At 37.8% G+C, this 27,845-nt stretch overlaps 1 protein-coding gene across 1 annotated transcript in view; it reads left to right on the top strand.

The window, feature by feature from the left end:
• LOC140128431 (protocadherin gamma-B1-like) overlaps positions 1-26,894 on the top strand; it is a 61,134-nt gene extending 34,240 nt beyond the window's left edge. Inside the window, exons 3-5 of the mRNA XM_072150136.1 lie at positions 19,090-19,148; positions 21,189-21,280; positions 24,386-26,894. Of these exons, the coding sequence (XP_072006237.1) occupies positions 19,090-19,148; positions 21,189-21,280; positions 24,386-24,609 (375 nt within the window). The 3' untranslated portion in view covers positions 24,610-26,894. The remainder of the gene's footprint in view (positions 1-19,089; positions 19,149-21,188; positions 21,281-24,385) is intronic.
• Positions 26,895-27,845: the final 951 nt, after the last annotated feature.

Raw genomic sequence — 27,845 nt, 5'->3', positions numbered from 1 at the left:
GAGGTGACTAAATATTATGAGATTTCTGTCCAAGCCAAAGATGGAGGAGGCCTAGCTGCTCATGCTAAGGTTATAATTGAAATAACAGATGAAAATGACAATGCTCCAGAGATATCTATAACCTCATCATCAGATCTTATTCCTGAGGATTCTGCCCCTGGGACTGTGGTGGCTCTGATTAAAGTGCATGATCCAGATTCTGGAGAAAATGGTGAGGTCCAGTGTATAATAAAAGGGGATTTGCCATTTGAGTTAATATCATCAGGCAGTCATTTCTATAAAATAACTACAAAAAGTAGCCTAGATAGAGAAAAAATATCATCCTACAACATAACAATACAAGCCTCTGATAAAGGATCCCCTGAAAAAACGTCTACAAAAGTTATTAGGCTTGATGTATCAGATGTCAATGACAATGCTCCAGTGTTTGAGAAACTGACTTATACTGCATTTATACCAGAAAATAATCTCCTTGGAGCTTCAATATTTAATTTTCAAGCAAGAGATATGGACAGTGAAGACAATGGCAAGATAACTTATTCTATGTTGCCAACAAGTAATGAAGAAGATCTCCTGTCCTCCTACATCTCCATGAATCCAGTAACTGGGGTCATCTATGCTCAGAGGTCATTTGATTATGAGAAGCAGAAAGAATTTAAGATTCAAATCATTGCCAGAGACAATGGATCTCCATCTCTGAACAGCAGCACAACACTAAGAATATGTATAGTAGACCAGAATGATAATTCTCCAGTCATTCTCTACCCATCACCAGAGGCTGATTCCTCAACATTTGAGATGGTTCCTTGGACCTCTGAACCAGGCTCTTTAGTGTCTAAAGTGGTGGCAGTGGACGCTGACTCTGGACACAATGCCTGGTTGTCTTACTTTTTACAATCTTCAGAGCCATCACTCTTCACCATTGACCAGCACACGGGGGAGATCAGGACATCTCGTGTATTTCAAGAAAAAGACATCATGAAACATGGAATTGTGGTTCTAATGAGAGACAATGGGAATCCATCCCGCTCAGCTTCAGTCACCATAAACATGGTGATCGCTGGTCATTTTCATCAGGTCCTTCCTGAGCTCAGCAACCAGTCTATAAAAGAAGAATCTCAGTCCAACCTCCAATTCTACTTGGTAATAGCCTTGGCACTGATTTCCTTCCTCTTCATGGTGACTGTGATTATTGCAGTTGTCTCCAAGTACAAAGAGTCCAAATCTTCTACTTCATTTGGATCCATGAGTACAAGTCTATATCCACCGATTGATCCCAGATTTATGTCACAGTTCAGCAATGGGACATTACCTCTGCCATATTCCTATGATGTTTGTGTAACTCTGGACCCAAGTGAGAGGGAATTTGCTTTCCTTAAACCTCAACACAATGTTCCTGTGGAAAGTCTAATAGATGCTGATGACTCTGGGATGGAAAGTGAAACTTTGAATGTTACACCTCCTATAGATACACAGGTAGGTATTTCATTGTATTTATAATATACACCACATTTTGTGTGATTTAAGGTTTTTCTTTGCATTATTTACCTAAAATTATCATTTGGACATGATATCTGAGTGGGAATGTTGGAATAGTTAGTTTATTTAGAGATTTATTTACTATATTAGACAATTAAGCTTCTTTTTAATAATTAGGATTATTGCAGGGACCAAATAATAGTTTTGCAACCACAATAGTATTGGATGCAACTCTATCTCTTCTAATTCTGTACAATTTATTGATAATTTTTTTTTTTTATAAAATACAATTGGGATAATAAGTGTTATTAGTTAATAATCAATGGTTGATGTTTTACAGTAAGTGTACCAGTAAGATAATAGAATAAGGTCTTTACTAAAAACAATGAACAGTCCTAATTGAATACAAGGCACTTCCTGGTTTATTGTGGTCACTTGCTGCTGATGACTTGGGAATGATCATGTAATATTCAGTGTCAAATGGCCCTACTGTATTTGTAATCTCCTATCCTTATTATGTTGAAACTGTTCTTGGTGGAGATTTATCTCAAGTGTCTGAGAGAAAAACTGTTCTAGTTGCTGATAGAAACCAATCAAAGCTCAACTTTCATTTTAGAAATAGTTGTGGTAAAATGAAAACTCAATTCTGATTGGTTGCTATCAGCGACTAGAACAGTTTTCCTCTCAGACACTTGTAACACATGCCTTTATTCTCTTTGTTGTTGTCATTGTAGTGAGCTACATCTTCTTACTAGCAATATAGAAGGCTGACCCATGCTTAGGGCTATTATTAGACTGCTTTTTGGAGAATAATGGCTGCCTTCTTTATATGCACACTGATCTTGTTTACTGTCTGTTACCTCATGAAGGACATTGACATATTTGTATAGAAACCAATCACTGAGCAGCTTTCATTGACGACGATGCTAATAAAACATGAAACCTGTGTTTTAATTGGTTGCTGAGGGAAACAAGATTTAGCTTAGACACTTTTCATCAGTCTGACCATCTGACTTTCCTGAGGTGTTTTTATGGCACCAATATATATTTATCTTTTGATAAGTCCTGGTATCAGGCATTTTTTGAAAGGGAACCTGTCACCAACTCATTATTTTATGGTTACCACATGTTCCAAAAGCCCATAACATGACAAAAGTATATGTGCTTTTGTCTTGTTGGTGTGTAGTGTAGATTCGGCGTGTGGGCACACGTAATCCAGGAGCAGACATTTTTTAAACTTTATTCTCAGGGACTTCAGGAGGGACGTTGTCAGGGAGCCAGGCACTTTAGTATAATGCCTACATTATCTCATCTACACATCCCACCAACATGACAAAACAACATATGGGCTCTTGGAACATGTAATAACCATATCATAGTGCATTGGTGACCCTTGACTGTTTATATCCTCACAATATCAGATTAAACCAATGTCATAAAATTACATTGTATGGCAAAAACTACTTTTCACTTTTATCAGGATAAGTGTATTATCATCCTATAATGATACAAAAAAGGGGAGGTGTAAAAAGTAGAACTTTATCTGTAGCACTGCTCGTCTTTGATATGATATGGATGTCCAGAGTAGTGGACTATCCAATGGGCAACATTATAGCTTTCCCATCACTTTTCAGATGTATAAAGATCTCTTGTTTTATGTACAGCCATTTTACTGTCCTTGGAAAATCATTGTATATTGACAGCTAGTAACGCATTGGTTGTTATCTGTTGAGTAGTATACGACAGAATCAATAGTTACTTACACTGATCAAATATTCATTATTTTAATTAGCTAATGTGTTCATAAAATGTACAGTGGAGAGGGTAAAAAGTTCCCAGACTATGCATAACATCCACCTGTCTATTGTCCATTGGTCGCCCAACACATAAAAACCATTCACAAGCAGTTGCATATAAAATGTATATAGAGACAACTGTCAATGTAATAAAAAAAATAAAACTAATTAAATCCTATGTATATCCTTGTATACATCACACTTTTTAGTCTCCAGTAGAAAACAGCACAACCTACTCTTCTCTAGACCAGCTGCTCATATGCAATAATATACAGGACTGTCCACTATAACTAAGCAATGTAATATATACTATTATACATTGACTAACAATATGTAATACAACTGTATATTGGCAAAGATATAGTTTCCATTTTAGCGTGAACTACTAGTATCCTGGCAGCAGCATATAGTGATTCCCAGAAATTAATCTTGTGGCCTTTGACTATATCTCATGTATAGTAGGGGAAAGCAGGGGTGTAACTTGAGAGGGTGCAGAGAGGCCTAGGGAGCCCTTATGGTGTACCTTTCCTATATGAGAAGCCTAGTACTATAAACAATACAATATAATATATTAAATGATTCTGTTTAAGAACCTATGTCCTTGTTTACCTGTAGTACTAGAGCTTCTACTAACGGATGCTCATAATGCTTTCGCTACGGCTTACTGGCTTTATTTTTAGTATTTTATAAAGTTGACAAGTTGCATTTCTCTACACAAGTTACTCTATGACACTCTTAGTGAGAAGCAATGAGATAAAGAGGCTGTACAGGATTTAAAAAAAACACATAGCTGCCTTCATCCAAAAACAGCAGCGCACCTGTCTACAGGTTATGTTTGCTTATAGCTCAGCTCCATTCATTTCAGTGGAACTAAGTTACAATACTAGACACAACCCGTGCACAGGAGTAGGACTGTTTCTGGAAGATTTTTTTAAACACTTCAATATAAGGTAAATGTTGAAAATACTCCAGATATGGATTTGAAATAAATATAAATGTGTATACACGTGTGTATATGTCCTTTTATACTATGATATGCGTTAGTTTACTATTTATAGAGCGCGTCAGATCACATTATAACATTATAATATACTATAAAAGTAATGCATGTGTATATGAGAGATGGCTGAAGTATAATAATAATGATAAAAAATAATAAAATAGGGCTATCCTTATAGCAAAGCAGACGTACCTGCAGTTCCTCAGTCAGTCACTGTGTGTCGCTGTTGTCCACTACGGTGACTCTGTTAGATGTGGATGTCCGTTGGAGTTTCAGTAGACAGTGCAGACTAAGGAAAGGCATCCTCCTGTGATACACCGGATTGTAAGGCTCTCAGAGGCAGTGGACTGTACAGTAAATCCTCATCCGTTACAGTACACTTGGAAGAGATTTCAGCTCCTTCACAACTTCTTTCAATGCTTCTCCAGACAACCAAAGGCAGAAGAACTTGGAGTACAATGGAATGGCAAGTAATATTCTTTGTATTACTCAGTTGTGGGCTTCAGGATGTTTCTGGTCAGCTTAGATATTCCATTCCTGAGGAGACAAAGAAGGGCTTCTTAGTAGGGACAATTGCTAAGGACCTGGGCTTGAATATTCAGCAGTTGGCAAGGAGAAGATTTCGCATCTCATCTGCAAATGCAGAGAATTTGTTTCATGTAAATCTGGAAGATGGCAACCTCTATGTCACAGACAGAATAGACAGAGAGACTATCTGCGAGACGGCATCCAGTTGTTTACTAAGCCTTGAAGCCGTGGCTGAAAATCCTTTGTCTGTGTTTCCAGTGAAGGTTGAAATTCAGGATATTAATGATAATCCCCCTGTGTTTTCCAAGAGCATTATTAATTTAGAAATAAGTGAATTGACCCAGCCAGGGACAAAATTTGTGCTTGTAAATGCAGTGGACCCAGATGTTGGAGTTAACTCTTTGCAGAGCTACAAAATTTCCGAAAACAATTATTTCAGTCTGCGTGAAAAGATAAGCAGTGATGGGAGAAGATACCCAGAACTAGTGTTACAGAAGATGCTAGACAGAGAGCAGCAGTCATCCTATGAAATTGTGTTGACAGCTCTGGATGGAGGTCAGCCTGTAAAGACTGGAACAGCTGTCATCAAAATAAGTGTCAGCGACATAAATGATAATGCTCCTCTCTTCAGAAAAGAGCTCTACCAGGTTAGCATGTCTGAAAATGTCCCCATCAATTCACTGGTGTTACAATTAGATGCCACCGATGAAGATGAAGGTATAAATGGACAGATCACCTTTTCCTTCAGCCACATCAACAAAATAGCCCAACAGATTTTCTCATTAGATCCCAAGACAGGAGAAATTAGAACAAAAGGTCACCTGGATTTTGAAACAACCAAGAACTATGACATGATCATTGAAGCTGAAGATGGGGGAGGCCTGGTCTCTCATACTAAGGTAGTTGTGAAGATCATTGATGCCAATGACAATGCACCTGAAATAGTACTTTCATCCATTTCCACCTCCATACCTGAAAACGCCATACCTGGGACTTTGATTGCTCTTATTAACATACGTGATGCAGACTCTGGAACAAATGGAGATATTTCATGTAAAATTACAGACTCGTTGCCATTTGATATAACCTCATCATCCAGCAACTACTATAGACTCCAAATATCAGATGCCTTGGACAGAGAAAATAAAGATGTCTACAACATCACTATTACAGCTTCAGATAAAGGATCTCCTCCTCTGTCCACCACCAAGACCATTCAGATACGAGTAACAGATGTGAATGATAATTCCCCTGCTTTTGACCAAGAAAGATATGATGTGTATGTCCCGGAGAATAAAGCAGCAGGTTCCTCACTCTTTACAGTTCAGGCTTCTGATCGGGACCTTCACGATAATGGTAAAATTAAATATTCTATCATTAACTCCAATATAGGTGATGTACCGATATCATCATACATTACTATTAACTCTGAAACCGGAGATCTTTATGCCCAAAGACTATTTGATTATGAACAATTGCGGGAGTTTGAGGTTAAAATAATGGCTGAAGATTGTGGAAGTCCTCGATTGACCAGCAATGTGTCTGCAAGAATTTATGTTATAGATCAAAATGACAATCATCCCAAGATTTTGTATCCTGCCGGTGGACGAGGCGGTACAGCACAGTTTGAGACAGTCCCTCGTTCTTCAAATAAAGGTCACCTAGTGACCAAAGTGGTGGCAGTGGATGCAGATTCTGGTCACAACGCCTGGCTGTCTTATGAGTTTCTGAGTAATCCAGAACCCTTGTCCTTTACCATTGGCCGATACAGTGGTGAAATCAGAACCTCCCGCACTTTTGAAGAGAAGGAAACATCGAAGTACCCTGTTGTAGTGATTGTAAAGGACCATGGAAAGCCACCGCTTTCTGCCACTGTAACCGTAAATCTTGTAGTCGCTGAAAATTTTCAGCAAGATATTTCAAAGATAAATATTGAATCTCAGAACTCGGACTTTTCATCCAATCTCAATATATATTTAGTAATCGCTCTGGCAGCAATATCTTTTCTCTTTACTCTAACTGTTATGGCTGCACTAATATCCAGGTGGAGAAGAGCAAGGACAAGTCATCCCAAAACATTTGGCTACCTTACACCAGATATGTACTCTCAGGTTGGACCAAGATTCCCAGTGAATTATGCAGCATCAACGCTGCCGTATTCATGTGATATATCTGTCGCTACTGAAAATGAATTTGCATTTCTCAAACCAGCACAGACTGCTCTGACAGAGAATCCCATAGAGTCTGATGATTCCGGGATTGGAATAAATGCTTTAAGTGACTCTTCATCCACAGATCTGATTAAGCAGGTAACTATATTTAAATGAGTAGTACCAATAAAGTATATGTATATTGACTGGTAGATATTCTATGTGTATTGTGGCACATGGTCATTGTCAGTATACATGGCAGATCCATCCAGAGCCCATGCTAAAGAAAGGACCATGACTATTCATGACTATTAGTATGAGCATGAAGATTTAGGGAATGCCAAAGCCATAAATCATACTCTACCTCTCCAACCATGCATTAGGCATAATCCTATTAACCAGCTCTGTCTGGAGTGTTCCTTTTAGTACTTTCATTATTCATAATTTCATTAGTATGCTGCACATTGGTATAAAAATAGACTGTTGAGATGTATTTTTCCAGTTGCACATGGTCCACAGTACCGAACACATCATTTAGTACTTGTCATACCACAATTATCTAATCTTATTTTTTTATATGACTGGAAATCAAAGACTATAAGTATACAAGAAAGTTGTCAAACAATTAGTCATTAGAACCTCCCGACCCCTTATACATATGTCGTTTAAGTTGGCCATTGTGCATGTCCTCTCTATAGGCTAGAAGGGAGTAGGCTGTTGCCAGGCACATTTAGTGGTGGCTTATCTTTCCTGAGAACAACAGACTTAACATTTTGAAAGTGGTCAGGCTGAGTCTTCTTCCCCCAATGCCTGCCATCAGAGGCGAGTCAGGATTCCCCTTTACACACTGGATGAATTGGTGTATTTGGGTAAGGCCTACATCAATCTAATGCATGTGGTCAGAGCTGGTGCCAGAACTGGGCATAGCCGTGCAAGTGTTGGGACCCACATAAGGCTGCGCATAAGAAATCCATGGGGGTGTGGGTGGCTGTATCTAATGATCAATAAAGGTTGAGGAGGGCTGTATATAAAATAACCATGAGGGGGCTGTTTGGTATGATAAACTATGAAATATTTCATGGAAAAGGAGACTATTTTAGTGTCTGAATTTCTGCAAAGGGGCCCACTGCGGCTGTGTCGCCTAGGGTCCTACTGAAACCTTAGCCTATAAATCTAAATCTATAGGTAGAATCTTAAACATATTAAAATGATGTTACATTGGTTATACGTTATCACAATTAAAAATGACTGCAGCTATATCTAAAACACAAATAAGTAAAACTCTTTTAAGATTGTAGACAATCTAAATGGGGGAGATGGAAAATGTCTGTTTACATAGGTAATTGATGGACATGGAGAGTAAGTGACCATACCCTGAGGTGAAAGGTGAGTATAAATATCCCCCTGGCTTTAGCCACTCAGGCCTCTTTCCGGTCCTTTTAGGTTGATGTCATTCATAATTTAAGTAACCACCATAGCCAATCGATTTGTCTGTAAAGTCATGTGCTGTACAAACAAATGTGAATGATACACATGACTTCTTCCTCTATGACTTCTTCCTAAAATGACAACAGTGCAGGCAACTCTAAGTGACTAATTTAGCAAAGGTAATAAGAAAACAAATTGATATTTCCTATTTACTGCATCTATAGCATTTATAGATGTTGTAGATAATAATCTTATAAAACGAATTTAGCCGTATAAAATAAGCTTCATACATTTACAAAATGTATAAATTAATACATATATATCCTGTGCTTTAAATATGATATTTCCATATTTGTTATGTTGTTTCTTTGATAACATGTTTTCATATATATCTGAGTATATTTTATACTGTGATGTGTCTGTTTACCATTTGGCCGCATTTTGCTTTGTTTATGGCTTAAGGTTCACAATGATTAATTTTGTAATCTGATCATTCAACAAAGATCCGTGAGGCTCTGTAGAGGTTTTGGAAGAGATTAGTACCTTTGTTGCCATGTGAATAGCATCTCGAGGAAGAGTACATGTTGTTTTTCACTTGCTATTTAAGATTTCTCCACGAGATGGCGACATGATTTCTCGGCATGAGAACTCTATTGTTGACAATTCAATGTCTGCGAGCAGCACACTCAAGTGACAGCGGCTCAGGAAAGCAGATCTGCAAAGCACATTGGAAAAGACAGAGCTGCTCTACTCACTCTCTCTCCCGCCGCCTTCGTAATATTTTGTCACTTTCAAGCTTTTCATCTGAATTATTCACAAATGGAGCAGAAAGGAGTCTTCAGTCCATGGCACTGGCAAGTAATGGGTTTATTTTTTGTCGCTATCTTGAAACTAGCTTCTGCACAGCTGAGATATTCTTTACTCGAAGAATCAGAGCCTGGGACTTTAGTAGGCTATGTTGCTAAGGATCTGGGATTAAACACAGCAGGGATTTCTGAACGAGCTCTGAGGCTGGGCTCTGAACAAAGCCAACAATACTTTGCTCTGAATCTAGAGACTGGATCAATAATAGTGAGGAGTAGAATAGACAGAGAAAAGTTATGTGGCACCAATGTGAATTGTGTTCTGCCTGTGGAAATTGTTCTTGAGAAGCCTCTGGAACTTTATCGCTTAGAAATAGAGATCCTGGATGCAAATGATAACTCACCTGTGTTTCAGAACGTAGAACGTACTATAAAGATTACAGAACTGGCTGCAGTGGGTACTAGATTTCCTCTAGAAAAAGCTCAGGATCCTGACTTAGGCAGTAATTCTGTAAGTTCCTACAAGTTAAGTCAAAGCAAGTATTTTTCTTTAAATGTACAGTCTCGGAAAAATGAAAGACCATCCCCTGTGCTTGTTCTAGACAAAGCTCTGGATAGGGAAGAACAAGCAGAACATAAATTGATCCTGACTGCCTTTGATGGTGGAAACCCACCTAGATCCGGAACAAGTTTAATTACAATTATAGTAATTGATCAAAATGATAATGCCCCAGTTTTTGATAATGCGTTCTATAAAATTAGCCTTAAAGAAAATGTACGGCTAAATACTCTTGTGATAAGACTGAATGCAACAGACAAGGATGAAGGCCTGAATGGTAAAATTAGTTATACCTTTGAAGATATTTTATCAGAGGACATAACCAATGTCTTTAGCTTGGACAGTGAAACAGGAGAGATTCGACTTAAGGGGCAACTGGATTATGAAAAACATCATTCCTATGAAATCTCTGTTAAGGCTCTGGATCATGGGACACCGGAAATGGGAGGACATTGTGTTATCCAAGTAGATGTTGAAGATGTCAATGATAATGCTCCTGAAATCCTTATTTCTTCTGTGGTGTCATCCATTCCAGAGGATACGCCTCCAGGAACTACTGTAGGACTCCTAAGAGTAAGTGACCGAGATAGTGGAAGAAATGGAGAAGTGCAACTGGAAATTTCTCCAGATCTTCCATTTTCAATCACATCCTCCCAAAACCATTATTCCTTAGTTACACATGGATTGCTGGACAGAGAACACACCAATCAATACACAATTGTACTTCAGGCAACAGACTTGGGGGACCCGCAACTTACAACGCAAACAGCAATAAACATAAGTGTCACAGACGTCAACGACAACCCACCAAGTTTTGAAAGGTCAGTGGTCAATGTCGACATAAAAGAAAACAATAAACCGGGAGCTTTACTTTGTGCGGTCTCAGCATCTGACAAGGATTTTGGGGAGAATGCACACATAACTTACTCTATAATCAACAGTCTCTTTAATGGGTCCCCAGCCATGTCCTTCATTTACATGGACACTCAGAATGGGAACATTTATGCCCAGCAATCATTTGACTATGAACAAGCACAGGTTCTCCAGTTCACAATTAGAGCAGAGGATTCTGGTACTCCAAAGTTATCATCTAACATCACTGTCTATCTTCACATTCTGGATGAAAATGATAATCAACCTTTAATACTTTACCCTGGAAATTCACGTCAAGCCCCAGCCCAAAACCCAGTTCCAAGGTCTCTTCCAGCTGGTTCTTTGATAACTAAAGTTGTAGCCATTGATGCTGATTCTGGATACAATGCATGGCTCCATTATAACATAGCTAAAGCCACAGATCTCTCATTATTCAAAGTTGCTCCTCACACTGGTGAAGTCCGACTGGCCCGAAACTTCCAAGAGATGGATTCACCGGTACAAAACCTCTTTATCGTAGTAAAAGACAACGGATCACCATCATTGTCTTCTACAGCTACTCTACTTATTTCTCTAGAGGATGGCTCACCCAAAGAAGGCCATTACTCTACAGATCTACTCTCCGAGGCCAAACAATCCCCCAACGTAACTATGTATCTTATTATCTCTGTAGTTGCTATTAGTGTGGTGTCATTTGTGACATTGATTATATTACTGACAAAATGTCTTAGGAACAAGCAGCAAATACCAAACCCTGAAATGAATCAGTACATTGGGCACAGCCACAAAACCTTACAGCTGAACCCTAATAGCACTCTTCGCTACATGGAGGTATCAATGATGCCGGGGAGTCAACAAAACCAGTACTCTAAGACAGGCGGATCTTCAGACATTAATAGGGACACATTGAATATGATGAAGTCTCTGAACTTTCCTCAGTTAAAGCAGCTAGTCAACCAAAGTGATGATGTCATCTCTGGGCATTTTGAGTGGAGGGACACAGCACAGGTCAGATAGGGTCTAGTTTAGGTTTTGTATTTTGCATAGATAAATGCTTTAACACGTCAAGGCACGCTTTATAAAGTGCTATATTTATTGAAGCTATATTATATGTCAGCTAAAGAAATGTGCAACAATTACATTTGTATATATTGGCTATGAAGTAATCCATAATTTAGAGCACATGCTGTCGGAGAGCCTGAGGCAGCTTTTCTAGATTTTACATTCCAGAGACGTTGTGCAGGTCCAGCAGAGGGCAGCACATTCCTCATTGTTTACATGAACTTCACAGCTCTCACAGACTTAGAAGATTTTCAAGCTGCTACTAAGGGGAAAAAAATTAAAGCTAAAAAAAGGTCTATATTTCTAAATAATGTGGATGACTGAATAGTAGTGATGGGTGTTACACAACACCCTGTGTTCCAAACAGGCTTAATTTATAGTTTACTACATCTTACTTTTTATACTAGTCAATGATAAATGCTTTTTCTCTTAAAAGTTTTGATACTTTGTAGCATTGGGGAAAGTAATAATAACTGGCATTATATCTGCTGGTTTTATTTTCTCTCCACCCCATACTCCTTTTTAGTAATCTCCATGTCCATATTCTGTAGAACAGAATGCACAGCTGACGTTACAATGTACACCCTGCACATATTTGAGGTACGGGCTGGGCTCATGTACATTCAAATGCATCGTCCACAGGACATATAACTATACAATAGAAGAGACTGACATAATGAGCCTGCAAATCTCCACAGGAGTTTGGAAATGGCAAGTAATTGTTCTATTTATCTCTTGTAACAACATAGGTTCTGGTGAGAACCTTCAGTATTCTGTGTGGGAGGAGACAGACCTAGGCACGTTAGTTGGCAATATAACAGAAGACTTGGGTCTATCTAAAGCTGTTATGTCTGAGCGTAAGATACGACTAAGGTCATCAGGTGGGGGTCAGTATTTTGCTGTGGACCAGCAAACAGGTGCCTTTTTTGTAAATAGGACAATAGATAGAGAAAATGTGTGTGGATCTAGTTTACAGTGTTTGATGACAGTAGAAGTTGTACTGGAAAAGCCTTTGGAGTTGCATAGAGTTGAAGTAGAGATTTTAGATATAAATGACAATTCTCCTATGTTCTCAAACCCAGAGCAGGTGATAAATATAACAGAGATATTTGCACATCCTGGGGCCAGGTTTCCTTTAGAAGAAGCACTAGATCCAGATTCAGGAATCAATGGGGTTAGACAATACAGTTTGAGTCCACAGTTGTACTTTTCCCTGTCTACAAGAAGTCCCAATGATGGTGCACCTTCTCCAGAGCTGGTCATAGAAAAGGCTCTGGACAGAGAAGAGAAAGCAGACTACCACCTCATTCTTAAGGCCTTTGATGGCGGAGATCCTCCAAGGTCTGGGACATCCAAAATAGTGATCCTTATCATAGATTTTAATGACAATGCTCCAATTTTTCAACATTCATTTTACAATATAAATGTGCCAGAGAACGTACCTGTGAACACGTCAATAATACAGATAAATGCCTCGGACTTGGATGAGGGATTTAATGCTGAAATAGAATACTTTCTGGATGGTCGTACCCCAGTGTTTGTGAGACAACGATTTTCCATTGATCCAGAAACAGGTATTATTAGGACTAATGGGATTTTGGATTTTGAAAGCTCTGACTCATATGAGATTACTGTACGAGCAAAAGACAAAGGAATACCACAAATGGAGGGCAGCTGTGTGGTTCAGATAGCAGTTGTAGATGTCAATGATCATGTGCCGGAGATAGTGTTAACATCCCTGTTGGGTGAGATTCCAGAGGACACTGTTGTTGGAACCACTATTGGACTTTTTTCAGTTCTTGACATGGATTCAGAAAACAATGGAGAAGTACAACTTGTTCTGTCCCCTGATGGACCATTTCAGATCAAGTCCTTCAAAGACCACCATGCTTTAATTGTGAATAACCTGCTTGACAGAGAGAATGTTTCCTTACATGAACTAGTATTGACTGCCAAGGATAAGGGGTCCCCATCTCTCTCATCTCAGGTTACAATTACAGTTAATATTTTGGATGTTAACGATAACCCCCCACTGTTTCTTAATCAGGATTTTAATACATTTATTAATGAAAACAATGAACCTGGAGATATACTTTATACATTATCTGCCTTTGATCGCGATGAGGGGAACAATGCCAAATTTACTTTCTCTATAGCTGAACACCAGCATAGAGGTTTACCTCTCTCATCTTTCGTATCGCTCAACCCTATAAGTGGAGTGGTTTACGCCACACGTTCCTTTGACTATGAACAGGTTAATGTTGTAGAAGTTGTTGTTCAAGTGGAGGATGATGGAGATCCAAAGCTCTTTACCAATACAAGCTTATTCATTTTTATAGTGGATATGAATGATAACCCTCCAAAATTATTATATCCTAACATTTCTGGAGAGCCAACCACCAATCTGAACATATCAAAAACTGTGCCAGTGGGTTACTTGGTCACTAAAGTATCTGCAGTGGACTCGGATTCAGGACACAATGCATTACTATCATATAGTTTTGTGGAGACTACCAATGATTTCCCATTCAATGTTTCCTCTCATTCTGGAGAAATCAGAACTGCCAGGAATTTCTTGTCAGCTGATGAAGCCCAGCAGAAGCTTGTTCTGTCTATAAGCGACAAGGGCAACCCATCTCTATCCGTTACTGTTACGCTACTTGTTTTATTACTGGACAGTGCTGGGAACCCAAAAACATCATTATCTTTTCTGTATTCTGGAAGCAACTCTGACATACTCTTGTACCTGGTCATTTCATTGGTGGCCATTACCTTAGCATTTCTTGTGACTTTGATGGTATTAGTAGTGAAATGTATTAAGAAAGACCCACACGTGTGCCTGTATCCCTGCTGGTTTCTACGTCCATCAGATCCAGGCAGTTCCCGTGGTGATCAACAACCGGCCCTTCATTTCAACATGGATGGCACACTGAAATACATGGAGGTTAGAACGGATTCAACCAACCCGGAAAGCCATTGCTACAGAACATACTTTTCCCAAGGAGCTGAAAACATCAATCTGGCTCTTCTCCAGCCTTTTACACTTTCTACAATTGGAGAGATGCTCAAAAAGACCGAGACTACAAATGTTTATGACATGAGTGTTCCGTCTCAGGTGAGAAATCTCCCATATGCAATTATTATTACTCAGTCTTACTCCATTTCCTGTGATTTTGGTTGAGCGGTGATTCATATACAGTATTATCATATACAGTAGTCGTCAATCGTAAGCCTACCTGTTCAGACTCATTTTCTCTGTAGTATTTTACTTATACTCATAATATATATGTTAATGAAGTATATTTAACATGTGAGATTTAGTCATCGATCTATGTAGCCTCACTGGCTCATTTGGTGAAATCTCCCACAATGCAATACTCGAAGTCTTTTATGCTTAGTTTGTTATTTTATATTCAGTACGCTTTATTTAGTTGAAAAGTGCATACATACAGTTCAAGAAGCAATGCAAAACAATTTTGTCAATTCTGCAATTGTTTTACTTAAGAATACTTTAGGTTTTCACTCTAAGGTTATATAACAGAAGATCTTCTCTACCAATGCCACTTCTTTCCTGTAGAAATCTAAAGTACAGTAATATCCATAAACTTATCAGGAAAGCAATGCAAGTAGCATTGTTGTCTTCATTTTAGGGATTATATTTTGGTACAAAGTGATATCTTTTGGTGGAAAAAAAATTGCATACAACCTTCATTTTGGGTATTTCATGTTCTACTGTAGTGATACAGGAGTCTACACTCTTCCTGGAATGTTTTATAGTATGTGTGTAATTTAATGGCCTCTCGAGGATTAGGATTGTGATGTAACATCAGTAAAGTGCGCATTTGACCTCCAGTTCTATGATAATGTGGCATATCCATCTCACTTTCCTCTGGCTTATCATTCAGGCTCTGATATCATATTACTCAGCTCTGACTTATGTTTTTGCATAACAGAATAACAAATAGGCTGATTATTAGTACAGTTCCTTCCAACATCTATAAACAGGTTAGATCACCCAGTCCTATGTGTAGGCAGCATTAGGTAATAGATAAAACTTCTAAACCTCTCATACTGTATGCTTGGCTGGGATTTGTACAAGTGAGTCAGGATCATAATTGATAGTGTAATACGTGTCCTACATTGTATAGGAGGAGTATATATCTGCTGCTAGAAAGAGATCACGCTCATCAAATATCTGATCAAATAAATTTATAATAATATGTATCATATTTTTATGTATGATATCTTTCTATATGACGTGAGCAAAAGTTCCCTTATTCCTAGGTTGTACATGGTGCTCAGTAGGGTCACTTTAGGGCATAATAATATAAAACAATGTGAAATACAATAGGCTTCATGCACTTCTATGTGTAACCTATGATTCCGCACTAATCGGAGGTTGTACTGAGACACAATGAACCCATGTGAATGAGGCTGTACTTTCTATGTAAAAAAAACTGCAAACATAAGACCACAAGGAGATTTTATCACCTCCATGGGTGGTTTTTTGTATTTCTTTTTGAGACTCATGAAACAAGCCTCTAAAAGTACCGTAGTACAAGAAAGCAGACAGCGTGGTAATGAATCACCCCCCATGAGTTATACTTCTTTCCAAAGTTGTGAATAATTCTTTGCAGCTATTACTCAGCTATATCTATGGACAGGAAAGCTGAAGCATGGCTACAGTTATAGCACCGGCATACACTAAGATATGGGGGCCCTTTTAGAGGGTCTCCAAAGAGGCGCTAAACACTCACATCATTATATCATAGGAACAGGCCTCCACTTTTCTATTTGCCATTGTGCAACTCTTCAGGCCTCTAAATTACGGTTAATCTGCCTTGTATGTTGTAACTCAGCTTTCCTGTAGCCCCGAGGGGTAAATCTGCTAAATGAATAGCTTCAACCACTAATCACTTATTGTGACCTATTATAATGTGGACGATGTTCCCTGTAAGTGCTGTAATGGAGACCATATTATATGAAACCCAGCTTTTCCCAGGAACTGAAAAACAATAATGTTAGTATTCGAGGGCTTTACAGGCTATTCAATTTACCATGTTATACAAGAGACATTAGATCTAAGAATCCTCTGGGAAAAGGCTAGCAGTATGTTCACATCTTCTATAGCAATACTTAGTGGTTTGAGTTATTTTATTGGTATATACTAACACTGAAACTAACAACTGAGAATGATAATTCAGCATGTGATCAAAGTAATCTCAGCACTGGGATATCCTCAAATCCCCTCATCTGCTTCTCTGGACACTAGAAAATGATGTGTGTGATCATCTGGTTCACTTTGGGTCACAGACAGGAATCAGCACAAATGCTTTTTCCACCATATTTGTGGTCTCTCTAGCTATGAAAAAAAACACAGGAATTTCAGAAACAGAACAATATCATATATCTATATCCAAAAAAGACACACTGTGACAAATAAAGGCTTGGCAAAGTTGAACCGTCTGCTGAGATGTTGCTAGAGGTGGAATAAAAACTACTATTTTGTTTCACAATCTTGGGAGTGTTGCTATCTATCTATCTATCTATCTGTCTATCTATCTATCTATCTATCTATCTATCTATCTATCTGTCTGTTGATCGAGATACATATCTATCTATGTATATATAGTCTAGCCATCTAAAAACAGTTTCATTCTATCTATCACCTAAATAATTCTTTGTACTGTGTTAGCCGGTGGTTACATAGATAAAAGTTGACAGTCGTTAGTTTTTGATAGCTTTTACGTTTTTACTTAGTTAGGAAAAAGTATAAACATCTGAGGACTCTCAACTTTTATCTATTTATGACCTAATAATGAATGTCTTTATCTTGTATTTCTGAATAATGTACTTTCTTTCTCTGGTAATCTAATGTAGTAGATATATATAGTCCTCAATGCCTCTGAAGCCTTAACCCTGCGTGGAGATTTTGCAATGATCTCCTTTAAACTACTTTGAAAGCTAAACTCTGCTCAGTGTCCCCAGTATGCTGCCTGTCCCAGCCCCCACCACATATATGACTCATAGGAAGCTGAGCTATGGGGAATTGTCTGGCAGACAAGTATTTCCCTGAAGTTTCAGCTCTTTGGGATGTTTTTCTTTCTAAAGTGTCCCGGCCGCTATATTTATTTTGTAAGCACTATGAGGACCTTGACAAGTAACATCCTAAACCTCAGCTTCCAGACGCCCTATGAACATGATGAGGCACATTATTCTTTTTAATAATATTTTTTTAAATATGTATAATAAAATCAAATGTATATTTAATTCTAACACTGTAATTGCATAAAGTACAATACATTCCTATAGAGCAGAGGCCCATAATTTATACATAGGCCGGGAATGTGTCACATTGTTAGTGCTTAATAAGCTACAGATGTTGCGGTAAAGTTGTGTGTAAAACAACATGTGAATAATATAACTACAGAGAAACATAACAGGACAACAAGACTCCTGTAAGCTGGGAAATCATAAGTTATCTTTAATAGAAAGATTCTTGTAAATGTTCATTGATGGAAGTCATTAGGACAACTGTTCACATACACGTTATAGAGAATTATTAACTGGGGCCTTGCACAAGCGGGAGCATTTTTTGGGAAATTTCAAGAGATGATGAGTTATCTCAAGAAGTACTCGCTTATCAAGTAAAAGATGTTGTTTGTTCCTAGAAGATTCATACAGATGTAGAAATAGCTGTGAAGGTTGTCTTTGGTCACAACGAGACTACTGTATATCCATGATGATGGTAGCGTGACATTGAGCTCTGGACAACTCATATCATGGCCAAACTCACAGGGGCACATTAATTTTCTGAAAACTTCTTGCACATGTATTTATAAAGTGTTTGTGCCAGTTTTGTGTTGCGGCTGCGCTCTGTCTATCAAGACAGAAAAAATGTGCATTTAAAGAGGACCTGTCACCCAAATTTTCAGCACTAGGAGCTTCTTACTAAAGTAAGTAGCTCCTAGTGCTTGAACAAACGCCGGTAACGCAATCTAACACTTTGCGCTTTGCGAGCGGAAGTTTCCGGTAACGCTATCACTCTAACACTGCGGCGTTTGTTCTTTTTGTTTGTTCAATTTGTTTGTACTTTAGTAAGCAGCTCCTAGTGCCGAAAATTTTGGTGACAGGTCCTCTTTAACGGGGCATGTTAGTGCCCCGTTAGAGTTTACGCCAACCTATTCATACAAATAGCAAAAATTGTGACTGATACTCTTAAACTGTCTGGATAACTCATCTTGAATATTCTTCATCAGGTATCATTGTAAGTATATTTGGTGCAATATATTGTTTATCTATGGAATGAAACATTTATGTGCAATATATGATGTTGATATTCTTATTATTGTGTCTGGACAATCCATCATATGAGAACAACAGTTAAACACACTTTTCTGTTTCTATTCAGCAGGGTCAACCTAACACAGATTGGCGTTTCACCCAGGCACAAAGACCCGGACCAAGTGGGTAAGTGATCTCCTGGATTTATGTAAGATTTCTCACTGAACACAAAAGCTGATATAATAGAATAATTGTGTGTTAACATACATTTTTTTTCTGGTAATTTGACTTTTTGTGTTCTGGATTTCATATGCTTAATATCTCAGAAAAAAACAACAAAAGTTATAAAAGTGAAGAGCCTTTCCAACCCGTGCTTGTTCGGCCATCCCAGACAGTGTTAGTACATAAAATCAATAATAGCCAAATATGCACAGAAATTAGCAGCAGATACAATCCTCAGTGATTTTGAATTGGACACATTTCTTTCCTGCTAGATCTGATCTTGTGAAATACAAATGTTCTTGTACTGTCCAGCGCAGCAATGGAAAAATATGACTCCATACTTATATGACTCCATACTTCTATTCTTTTACTATATTTTTTATACAATAACTTCCCCTCCCAGTTTGCAGTTGTCTAATAAGATACATAGGTTTGTTATCATATACATGTAGCAAAGGATGGGGTTGGGTATGCTTTGGAAATAAAAGAGATTTTGTGATGATAGTTAAAGAAACAACAAAAGAATAAACTGGACATATAGTTTATGAGCCTGGTGTATTCATGAGCCCAGCAATCCTCTCTTCCCCAAGCATCTGTGATTGACACATACACAGTTGTCGGTGAGTCACGGTTAGAGAAGGAGGAAAAATGAGTAGACCCGGCCCAATGTACCAGAATTACTGAAAGATACTGAGCAGCAAAAATGTAATACAAAGGGGGTCATTTATCATATTGAGGTTTCTTTGTTGTTGTTTTTTTTCTTTGATAAATAAACCCCAAAGAGTTTATTGATTAAAGTAAACATTGGTTGCCTATGGGCACACAGGTTAACCATTAAAATGGGATATGCCTTTCAAATCTGTACCGGGTTCAGCATCATTGGACTAATGATGAACCCAGTAAAAGTTTGAAATGCGTTTTCCAAATTAATACTTGACCTATCCCATAGGCAATCTATGTTTATATTTTAATCAATAAACTCTTTGTATTGGATTTGTGCTTCCTAAGTGGATACTTTAACCGGGACACCAGATTTGTCCAACTACCTGCTTCAAATGCAGGAAACACAAGGGTCACAATCTGAACATTAGCCTTCCATGTGCTTGGTTAAGTGTTTGTGGCTTCTCATAACCCATCCAGTAACCAGATATTCAACACACTAGAAATTCATTAGTGTTTTAAATCCCTCCCTTAGTGTAGTATCTTATCACATGCTTGTTTTTGCACTTCCCAAGATTGTTTTTGGTGCAGGTCATAGTAAATTTGACTGGCCAAGACTTTCCAGGATGTGAATGGTGCAATTTTTAGGCCATGCTTCTGACATTGAGACTCTTTCATGTCTTTTGCCCCCAAAAAACTGGTGAAGAAAGCAGTGCACATAAACAATGTCCACATTTTCACCTATTTTTCCACTTTGGCTAAAAGAGGACAGACCTTTAGCATATTATGCTACACGTATATAGAGCAACATAATCTTAAGGCAGGTCTGCTTTAAAGAAGAGGGGTTACATACACTATAGACAGATGTATCCTATTCACTTCTAGTATCATGTCTCAAGTTGCTTCTCCATGGGTTCATGTACAAAACAAATTTGAAAAAAAAAACACTCAGTAAAAAAAGAATTAAAATTCAGGTTTTTAATCAGATGACTTTGTTATAGAATAAAAAAAAATCTCCAAATCCAAGCCTTGCTCAAGTTCTACCCTTGTCGACCTCTAGTCTACGTCTCTTCCAGGAGAAAGGTTTCAATTTCACTGATTCAAAAGAGGTTTTTGTTTTTTTCCTTGCACAGAGGTCTGTGCAGTGTCATGTGTTGGCCATCATTTTGCAAAACCTTAAGAATAACTGTCCTCTATGTGGAATACAATTTATATATATGAAAGGTTCCTATAAACCATCTGCTGGCATCACCTCTCAGTGTTTCCTGGCATTACGGGTAGACACCTGTTACTCCCTCACATTTGGCCTATTTCTTATAGGAAAATATCTTTTCATCTCTTTAGAGCACAACAACCCACAGAAGAAGCTGGAGTGTGGCCAAACAACCAGTTTGAAACAGAAAGACTACAAGCAATGATCCTGGCATCAGCAAATGGTCAGTTTCTATAACAAATCATCTGAAACGTCTAGGTCAAATCAAGAAAACTTGATACTGAGAAGTTATCAAGAGAAAATAATGGTTAATGTGTTGACGCAGAAGATATTTTAACGCTTCATTATTTGACTGCTCAGCCTGATGTCTTAATAGCCTTCTCTGCACTCTGATGTATCTTCAAAATAAATCATATTGCAATAATCAGTATTGACCACTTATTCAGTCAACCCTAAGACAGTGGTCATACAGAATGGACTTCCAGTCCAAGAGATCTCATAACCTATTTGACAATCTAGTCACCTACCATTGAACCTATCTAGCTTTCCTACATAGCACCCAAATCTGCACTTAAAAAGTAATGCAGAGTGGGAAAGTTTAATACTGTCCTCCTGAATGATACCTGCCTCCCACAGCTCTCTGCTGAACACAGATTTATTTTATTTATTTTTTTAGAACTTGGCCTATCCTTTGTCCTTTAGAATTCTTATGGTCAAAGTAGAGAACCAATGTCTTTGTTATCTATTTTTTTATTCAGGTATTAACTTGGATTTTAATAGCAATTTGTTTTTTCAGCCTTTTAAATGTTCACTAACCTTATAGATAATTCCTTTCTCCACTTATCAGGATTTTTTTTGTTCCCACTAAAACACTAAAATTTTGCTCAATATTCACTATAGATTTCATAGTGAACATGAGAATAAGAAGGTTACAGAGGCATAATATTACAGCAATAATATTACAGCTTACAATAGAGAGTGAAGAGGACTGAGCAAGAGAAGAGAGAAACTCACAGATAAAGACCACTGTAGATAAAAAATAAGTACCTCACTCCAATATAGAAGATAACAGTCCAGTCTCTGTGACTGTATAATATTAGACGCATATAGAGAGAACTATCACACTGTCCACCCAGCAGGCAGAAATGTCTCTTTCTCTGTGCTACTTCATCACAAGTTTTATCATTGATGGTTTCCAGACAGAAGACGGCAATGCAAGTAAATGAGTGTCTCTCACACTTTGCATTGTATACACTGCCATTAGAAAAGCATATCTTAGGTATCAAACAAATAAATGGCAAAATAAAGTATCATAGGCATCATGTCCCTAAGGGGTATCTGCAATTTTCTCGGGTAAGTCAGGGTGAATCAGTCACTCCGTGATGTTACAGCATGTCCTGTTTGTACCCACATGATGTAACTCTGCAGATTCATTTGTCTGGACTGATAGTATATTAATCTATTAGTGGTCTCCAAGATACATGCTCTCAGTAATATAACTGCTCCTCACAATAATAGACTCCTATTGATTGGAAACATGAGTGCTACAAATGGGGGAACATTGCCTTTAGCCATGTCAGGCTACCAGCAATTGTAAGCATTTACCATCTATGATCTAATTCCTCTGAGATATTACAGCACATGAATTCCGACAAATCTACCATGGAAATCTATTTCTTGTAGTTCCCATCATTGTAATGTGTATTTTCTACTACCCTATGCTTCCCCACCCCATACAGTAGGTTGCATATTTCTTCTTACTACTGGAATTGGTTAAAGTTATTCTAGATTAGATTCTAGAGTACTGCATCATACAGTGGCCACATATCTTTTTTTTGCAAGCTTTACATTGCAATAAATCAAATTAAATATTGAGATGTTGTCAGGCCTCAGTTTGTTGTGTAAATGTGAGGCATGCTTCAGTTATATATTGAAATATTACCTATCCAATGGATAAATGATTATTCAGTAATCTGTGGAGAACCCAATGGGACTTATATCACTTCTATTTGCTAAAAATCCACCGCCAGGAAGAGTCAGGAAGAATTTAAATGAGTTGCAGTCAAGTATGATCCTTGTTGCTAATTTCAAAGTCTACGGCACTGACAAAGATAGCCAAGGACTATACTCAGCTGTGTGCTGCAGTCCCATAGAGGTGGTAGTGTGTATGATATGCTACTTCTTGGCAGAAGTCTTGTGGATGGGTGGGATGGAGGTCAGTGGACCTTCTGATCTGACCCACAGTGGTCTGACAGTTAAAACTTATCAACCAGATAGGTTATAACTTTTAATATTATTTACTTCTTTAATCACTTACTTGTACAGTCATAAGTGTTTAGTGTCTAGGAGATATTTACCAGGAGATGTATGCCAGTTTTATTGCATACATGCCCAAAAATAATTGTGATTATTATCGCCTTTTAAGGAGGGGCCATGTTGCATTGGAAAGGGTCAGTGTGGGACGTTCCTGAACCCATGCCTGGACCTGTGCTCTAAACAAGTGCCGTTTTGGTTCAATTCTATCCCTGACCCTGCTGTAGCCGGGCGGGGGGGACATCATAATGACCGCCATGGTGTCTTCATGCCTTTGTTTACAGTGGCATCAAATTTAAGGGGATAATTCTGTTTTTGTTTCCTAAATTCAAATTACACTAACTTTTTTTCATTCATTGATTTTAAATCTTTCATAGCATAATACTGTGAACGATCAGGGTGTAGTGATTACAACCAGTAAAAATAGCCTAATCATCTGATCCTTATGATGTTGTCTAGTTGGTTCTGGTTGGGATAATCAGCTAGGCATAAAATCTGCCTATAATATGCTTGAGTGAACTGGCCCTGCACACATCTAAACATGAGGGTCATTTATGATCGCCTTTCAAAAAACTGGTGGTGTTTTTTTCTCTCTCTGCACCTCTTGCAACTTTATGAAGTCTTTATAATTTATGAAGCGTCAGTGCCACAATATTGGTGTTTTCCAACACTCAAAATTGTGGCATTTTTCTATTTTTCTGACTCTTTTTGACTCTTTTTGTGGTGCAGTTAATTCATTAAATTTTTGCACCAAAATCTTGGATCCTACTGAAAAATATTGCACGGTTCCAGCGCCAACCTGCGACCAAATTTATAAATGCCCCTTTATGGGTGACAATTTTTAACCTTAACTGCTTATTTGGTACATAACATACACAAAGAATTGAATATGTGATTCTCACCAATTTCTTTATATAATTTCATTATTGCATCCGACCTGACTTGTCTGTTCTATCTTTCTATACATGCAATCTAGAATGTAAATATTCATGGCTATTCTTTTGGTTCCCTACAGAAGCCGCTGAAGGAGGTGCTGCTCTCGGAGGAGCAACCGGCACAATGGGCCTCAGTGCTCGCTATGGACCACAGTTCACACTGCAACATGTCCCAGACTACAGACAAAACATCTACATTCCAGGAACTACATCTACACTCACTAACGCTGCTGGGAAACGAGACGGAAAAACAGGAGCGCCTTCAGGAAACAAAAAGAAATCTGGTAAAAAGGAGAAGAAATGAAGATATAAATCCTGCTCATAAACAACGCAGTATCCCGTAAGAACGTCCCCAGAGAAAATCTCTGAGTGACCTTCAATGTCTTATCTACAAAAGAAGAGAGAGTTAGAATTGGTTGTATCAGTTATCATAATAGCTAGTAGCAGGGTCCTGCCTGCTATCAGTCCTTAGGATGAGAATACTAGTATGGACACTGGATATCTGAGCCCTATCGCAATGCGCCAAGATTTTCTATTGGCCAGGTTATTATATTTTGCAAAGTCATTTCTTAACCAATGATGTACTCTTTTTACGTAGAAATAGAGAATCCAGCCTTGCTGGCAGTATTCCACATCCTTATGGAGATTCTTCCAATGTAAATATGTATTGCTAAATAGTTATTTATAATTTATCAGCATCAGAGTATTCTTTAAGCTTTGTTAATCCACATGGCATTTATTTTTTGTTTTATGAAGCTGGAAATAAAAAAAAATAAATAAAAAAAAGTTGATATTTGGTTAAGGATTTAGATCTAGAGAAATTTCTTTCATACAGTATTTTTCTGTTAAGAGTTTTATGACATGAAGTTAAAAAATGTAATAGAACAAAACAAATAATTTGTGGCTAAAAAGAAAAAAAATAAAAATAAAGAGAGAAATCAGATAAAAACAAGAATTAGCCGGTGTCTTCACCATTTGGGTTAAGAATTTGTGAAAATACGATAAGATAAGATGCTAGAATCCATAGGATTTAGACCTGCAAGTCATAATGTAGGATATGGACAGGATTATGATTATTCTCAGCTCTTACAGAGCAATTTATCGATTTCGGTGGTTGCACCAGGTAATGCATGTGTAATAATCTCTGCAGGATTGTCTTCCTTCTGCATGTATGTACCCAGCATGGAGTGTACACATTCTTTATATAGAATGAAACTAAAGTGAGCCCGTTTCATGCAGGCCAAATATTAAGAATTAGAATTTCCAAGGAGCCATTTTGACCAAGTAAAAATGATAAAATTTGATATGAAAAGTCTTATTGATTTCCGTATTTTCAGATTCGATTAGATTAGATTAGATTCAGCAATTCCTGATGTGGGTGGGCACTTCCAGGTTGTGACAGGGCACTGAAGCCAGAACAGGACAGCATGTTTGTAACTGGCTGATCTGAAGCATGTGATGAGTCACATGCTTGTGACATCACTAAAGATCCTACAGCCTCTCCTAACAAGCCTCCTGTCATCTCTAGTTGTTCTATACAGTTTCCCATGGTTACCAGACAGCATGGCAAATGGGGTAGACTGGGTGGCAAGGTAAAAACTGTGCTAGCTGCTAATCACCTACAGATAGCTGATTAGAATAAATTAGAAAACTGCTTCTTTTTCCTTGCAGAGTTTTTATACTTTACAGTTGTACTTTAATGATACTAACATCATACCTTTTAAAAAGAAAGGGGTGAATTGCCTTCAGGGAGCTGAATAAATCCTAAAAGATTATGATACCAAAAATCAAAATGGCCATTAAAAAACACTCAATATTTCTAAAAAGCAATTTGAAATTAGTTTCATGTCTTGCATAAACATTTAGGCATAATTATAATGACACTGGTGAAATACATAACGAATCTATTATTTGTTCCCTTTTATTTGACATTTTTTGTGTTTTTTTGTGATTTTTATTGTTTCACATGTGATGTATGGTAGCTGCTAAGAGACAGTAGCAAACGTTGATTCCTTTATGATGATTGTTTAGGTTTTTTTTTATTACATATGTTCATATATCTTTTGACTGAGCAAAAATAAAAGGGCAACAGTTAATCCTTTTTAGGAAAGCATATGAGATCATTTTTATAGTCACTATTGCTTGAATTTCTGTTCTGGGAATATTGGAGGCTGATAACAATTTCTGATGCCTTGAAAAGCAAAGTGTTGTATGTCATGCCTGCTGCACTACTTAGAGTTATATGATATCACAGCATCATACACTAACCTCTGCATACTATGCCAATGCCTCTCCTGTGTGCTCAGGATGCAACCACTAATCCACCATATACACAATAACCTTTCCAGAGCTCGTATCACTATTGAATAGGGCAGTCACACAAGTTCTTGTGGTAGGTGATTTTTTTTATTTTTTAGTTCTTTACTTTACGACACAACCTTCATTGTAGTATAGATATAGGTATTGTAATATAGTAATGAAGTGATCCTTCCATCCCTGTATATAACTTGTGGACTGCAGTTCTTTAATTCCTCCTGTATCTTTCTGTGTGGTTTGTGATATAAATGTACATTAAATTGAATTCATCTGTCTTTTTCATTGTGTCGATTTCTGACCTGTACTTTACGATTATAAATATGCTTTCACCCTTCTTATACCAGTATAGACTAATGTCAATGTAATACACTCAAGTTTTATACTATAATATTTATATTGCTTTTTCTTTCTTGAAGAAAAAAAAGAGAAAATAAATAAAATGTTTTCTTCCAAACAAAATTTCTCTGGGTGTTTGTCCTTACAAAGATGCTATCAGCGTTGTTTCCGAGCAGCACCACACTTATATATAGGTCATGTTATGTATTGATAGTTCCAATAAAGTCAAGGTGGGAAAGGAATAATACTACACACATGGACAAATGTCGAATTTATTAAAAACAGTAGACATTTTTTTCTCATCCTGAACAAAAAGTTTTTTTCAAATTTTAAACAATTATGAGGAAGTGATGCTCACCAAACGATAGCTTAGGTATGGTCCCTTAGAAATGAGATTGCTGTCCTTGGATATGACCACCTCTGCTTCAGTGATTGCACAAAGAAATAAATAGATTTTGTATAAGAAAGGGTTGGGAGTATCTCGCACAGCCTGGGGTAATGATCGCTGAATCCAGGTGCTCAGGAAGGACTCAATAGCGGATGAGTGACTACCTCTGCCAAAGGGCTTCCACTACACAATGCTTTTGTGGGTTCCACCTTACTATTTAGGGTACATTTTTCAGACATTTCTACAAGTATTCCATACATTTCAATAGGCTGGGCAGGTGTAACTTACAGGGTAGTAGATAAATCCCCTACTCTGACCCTTAGGCCTCATGCACACTACGGTAGGGTCTTTTCTGTTCTGTATATACAGCTGTATTCTGGCTGTAAATACAATGTAATTGCAACCATATGGCATCTTATTGGACTGTATGGCATAGTATCCATACCGTATCCTGATGTATGGCTGGCAAATGATGTATGGCTGGCTATTAGCTGGCTGAC

This window comes from Engystomops pustulosus, chromosome 4 (genome assembly GCF_040894005.1).
Source record: "Engystomops pustulosus chromosome 4, aEngPut4.maternal, whole genome shotgun sequence".
Classification (NCBI taxonomy): Eukaryota; Metazoa; Chordata; class Amphibia; order Anura; family Leptodactylidae; genus Engystomops; species Engystomops pustulosus.
This window is presented reverse-complemented; position numbering and strand designations above follow the sequence as displayed.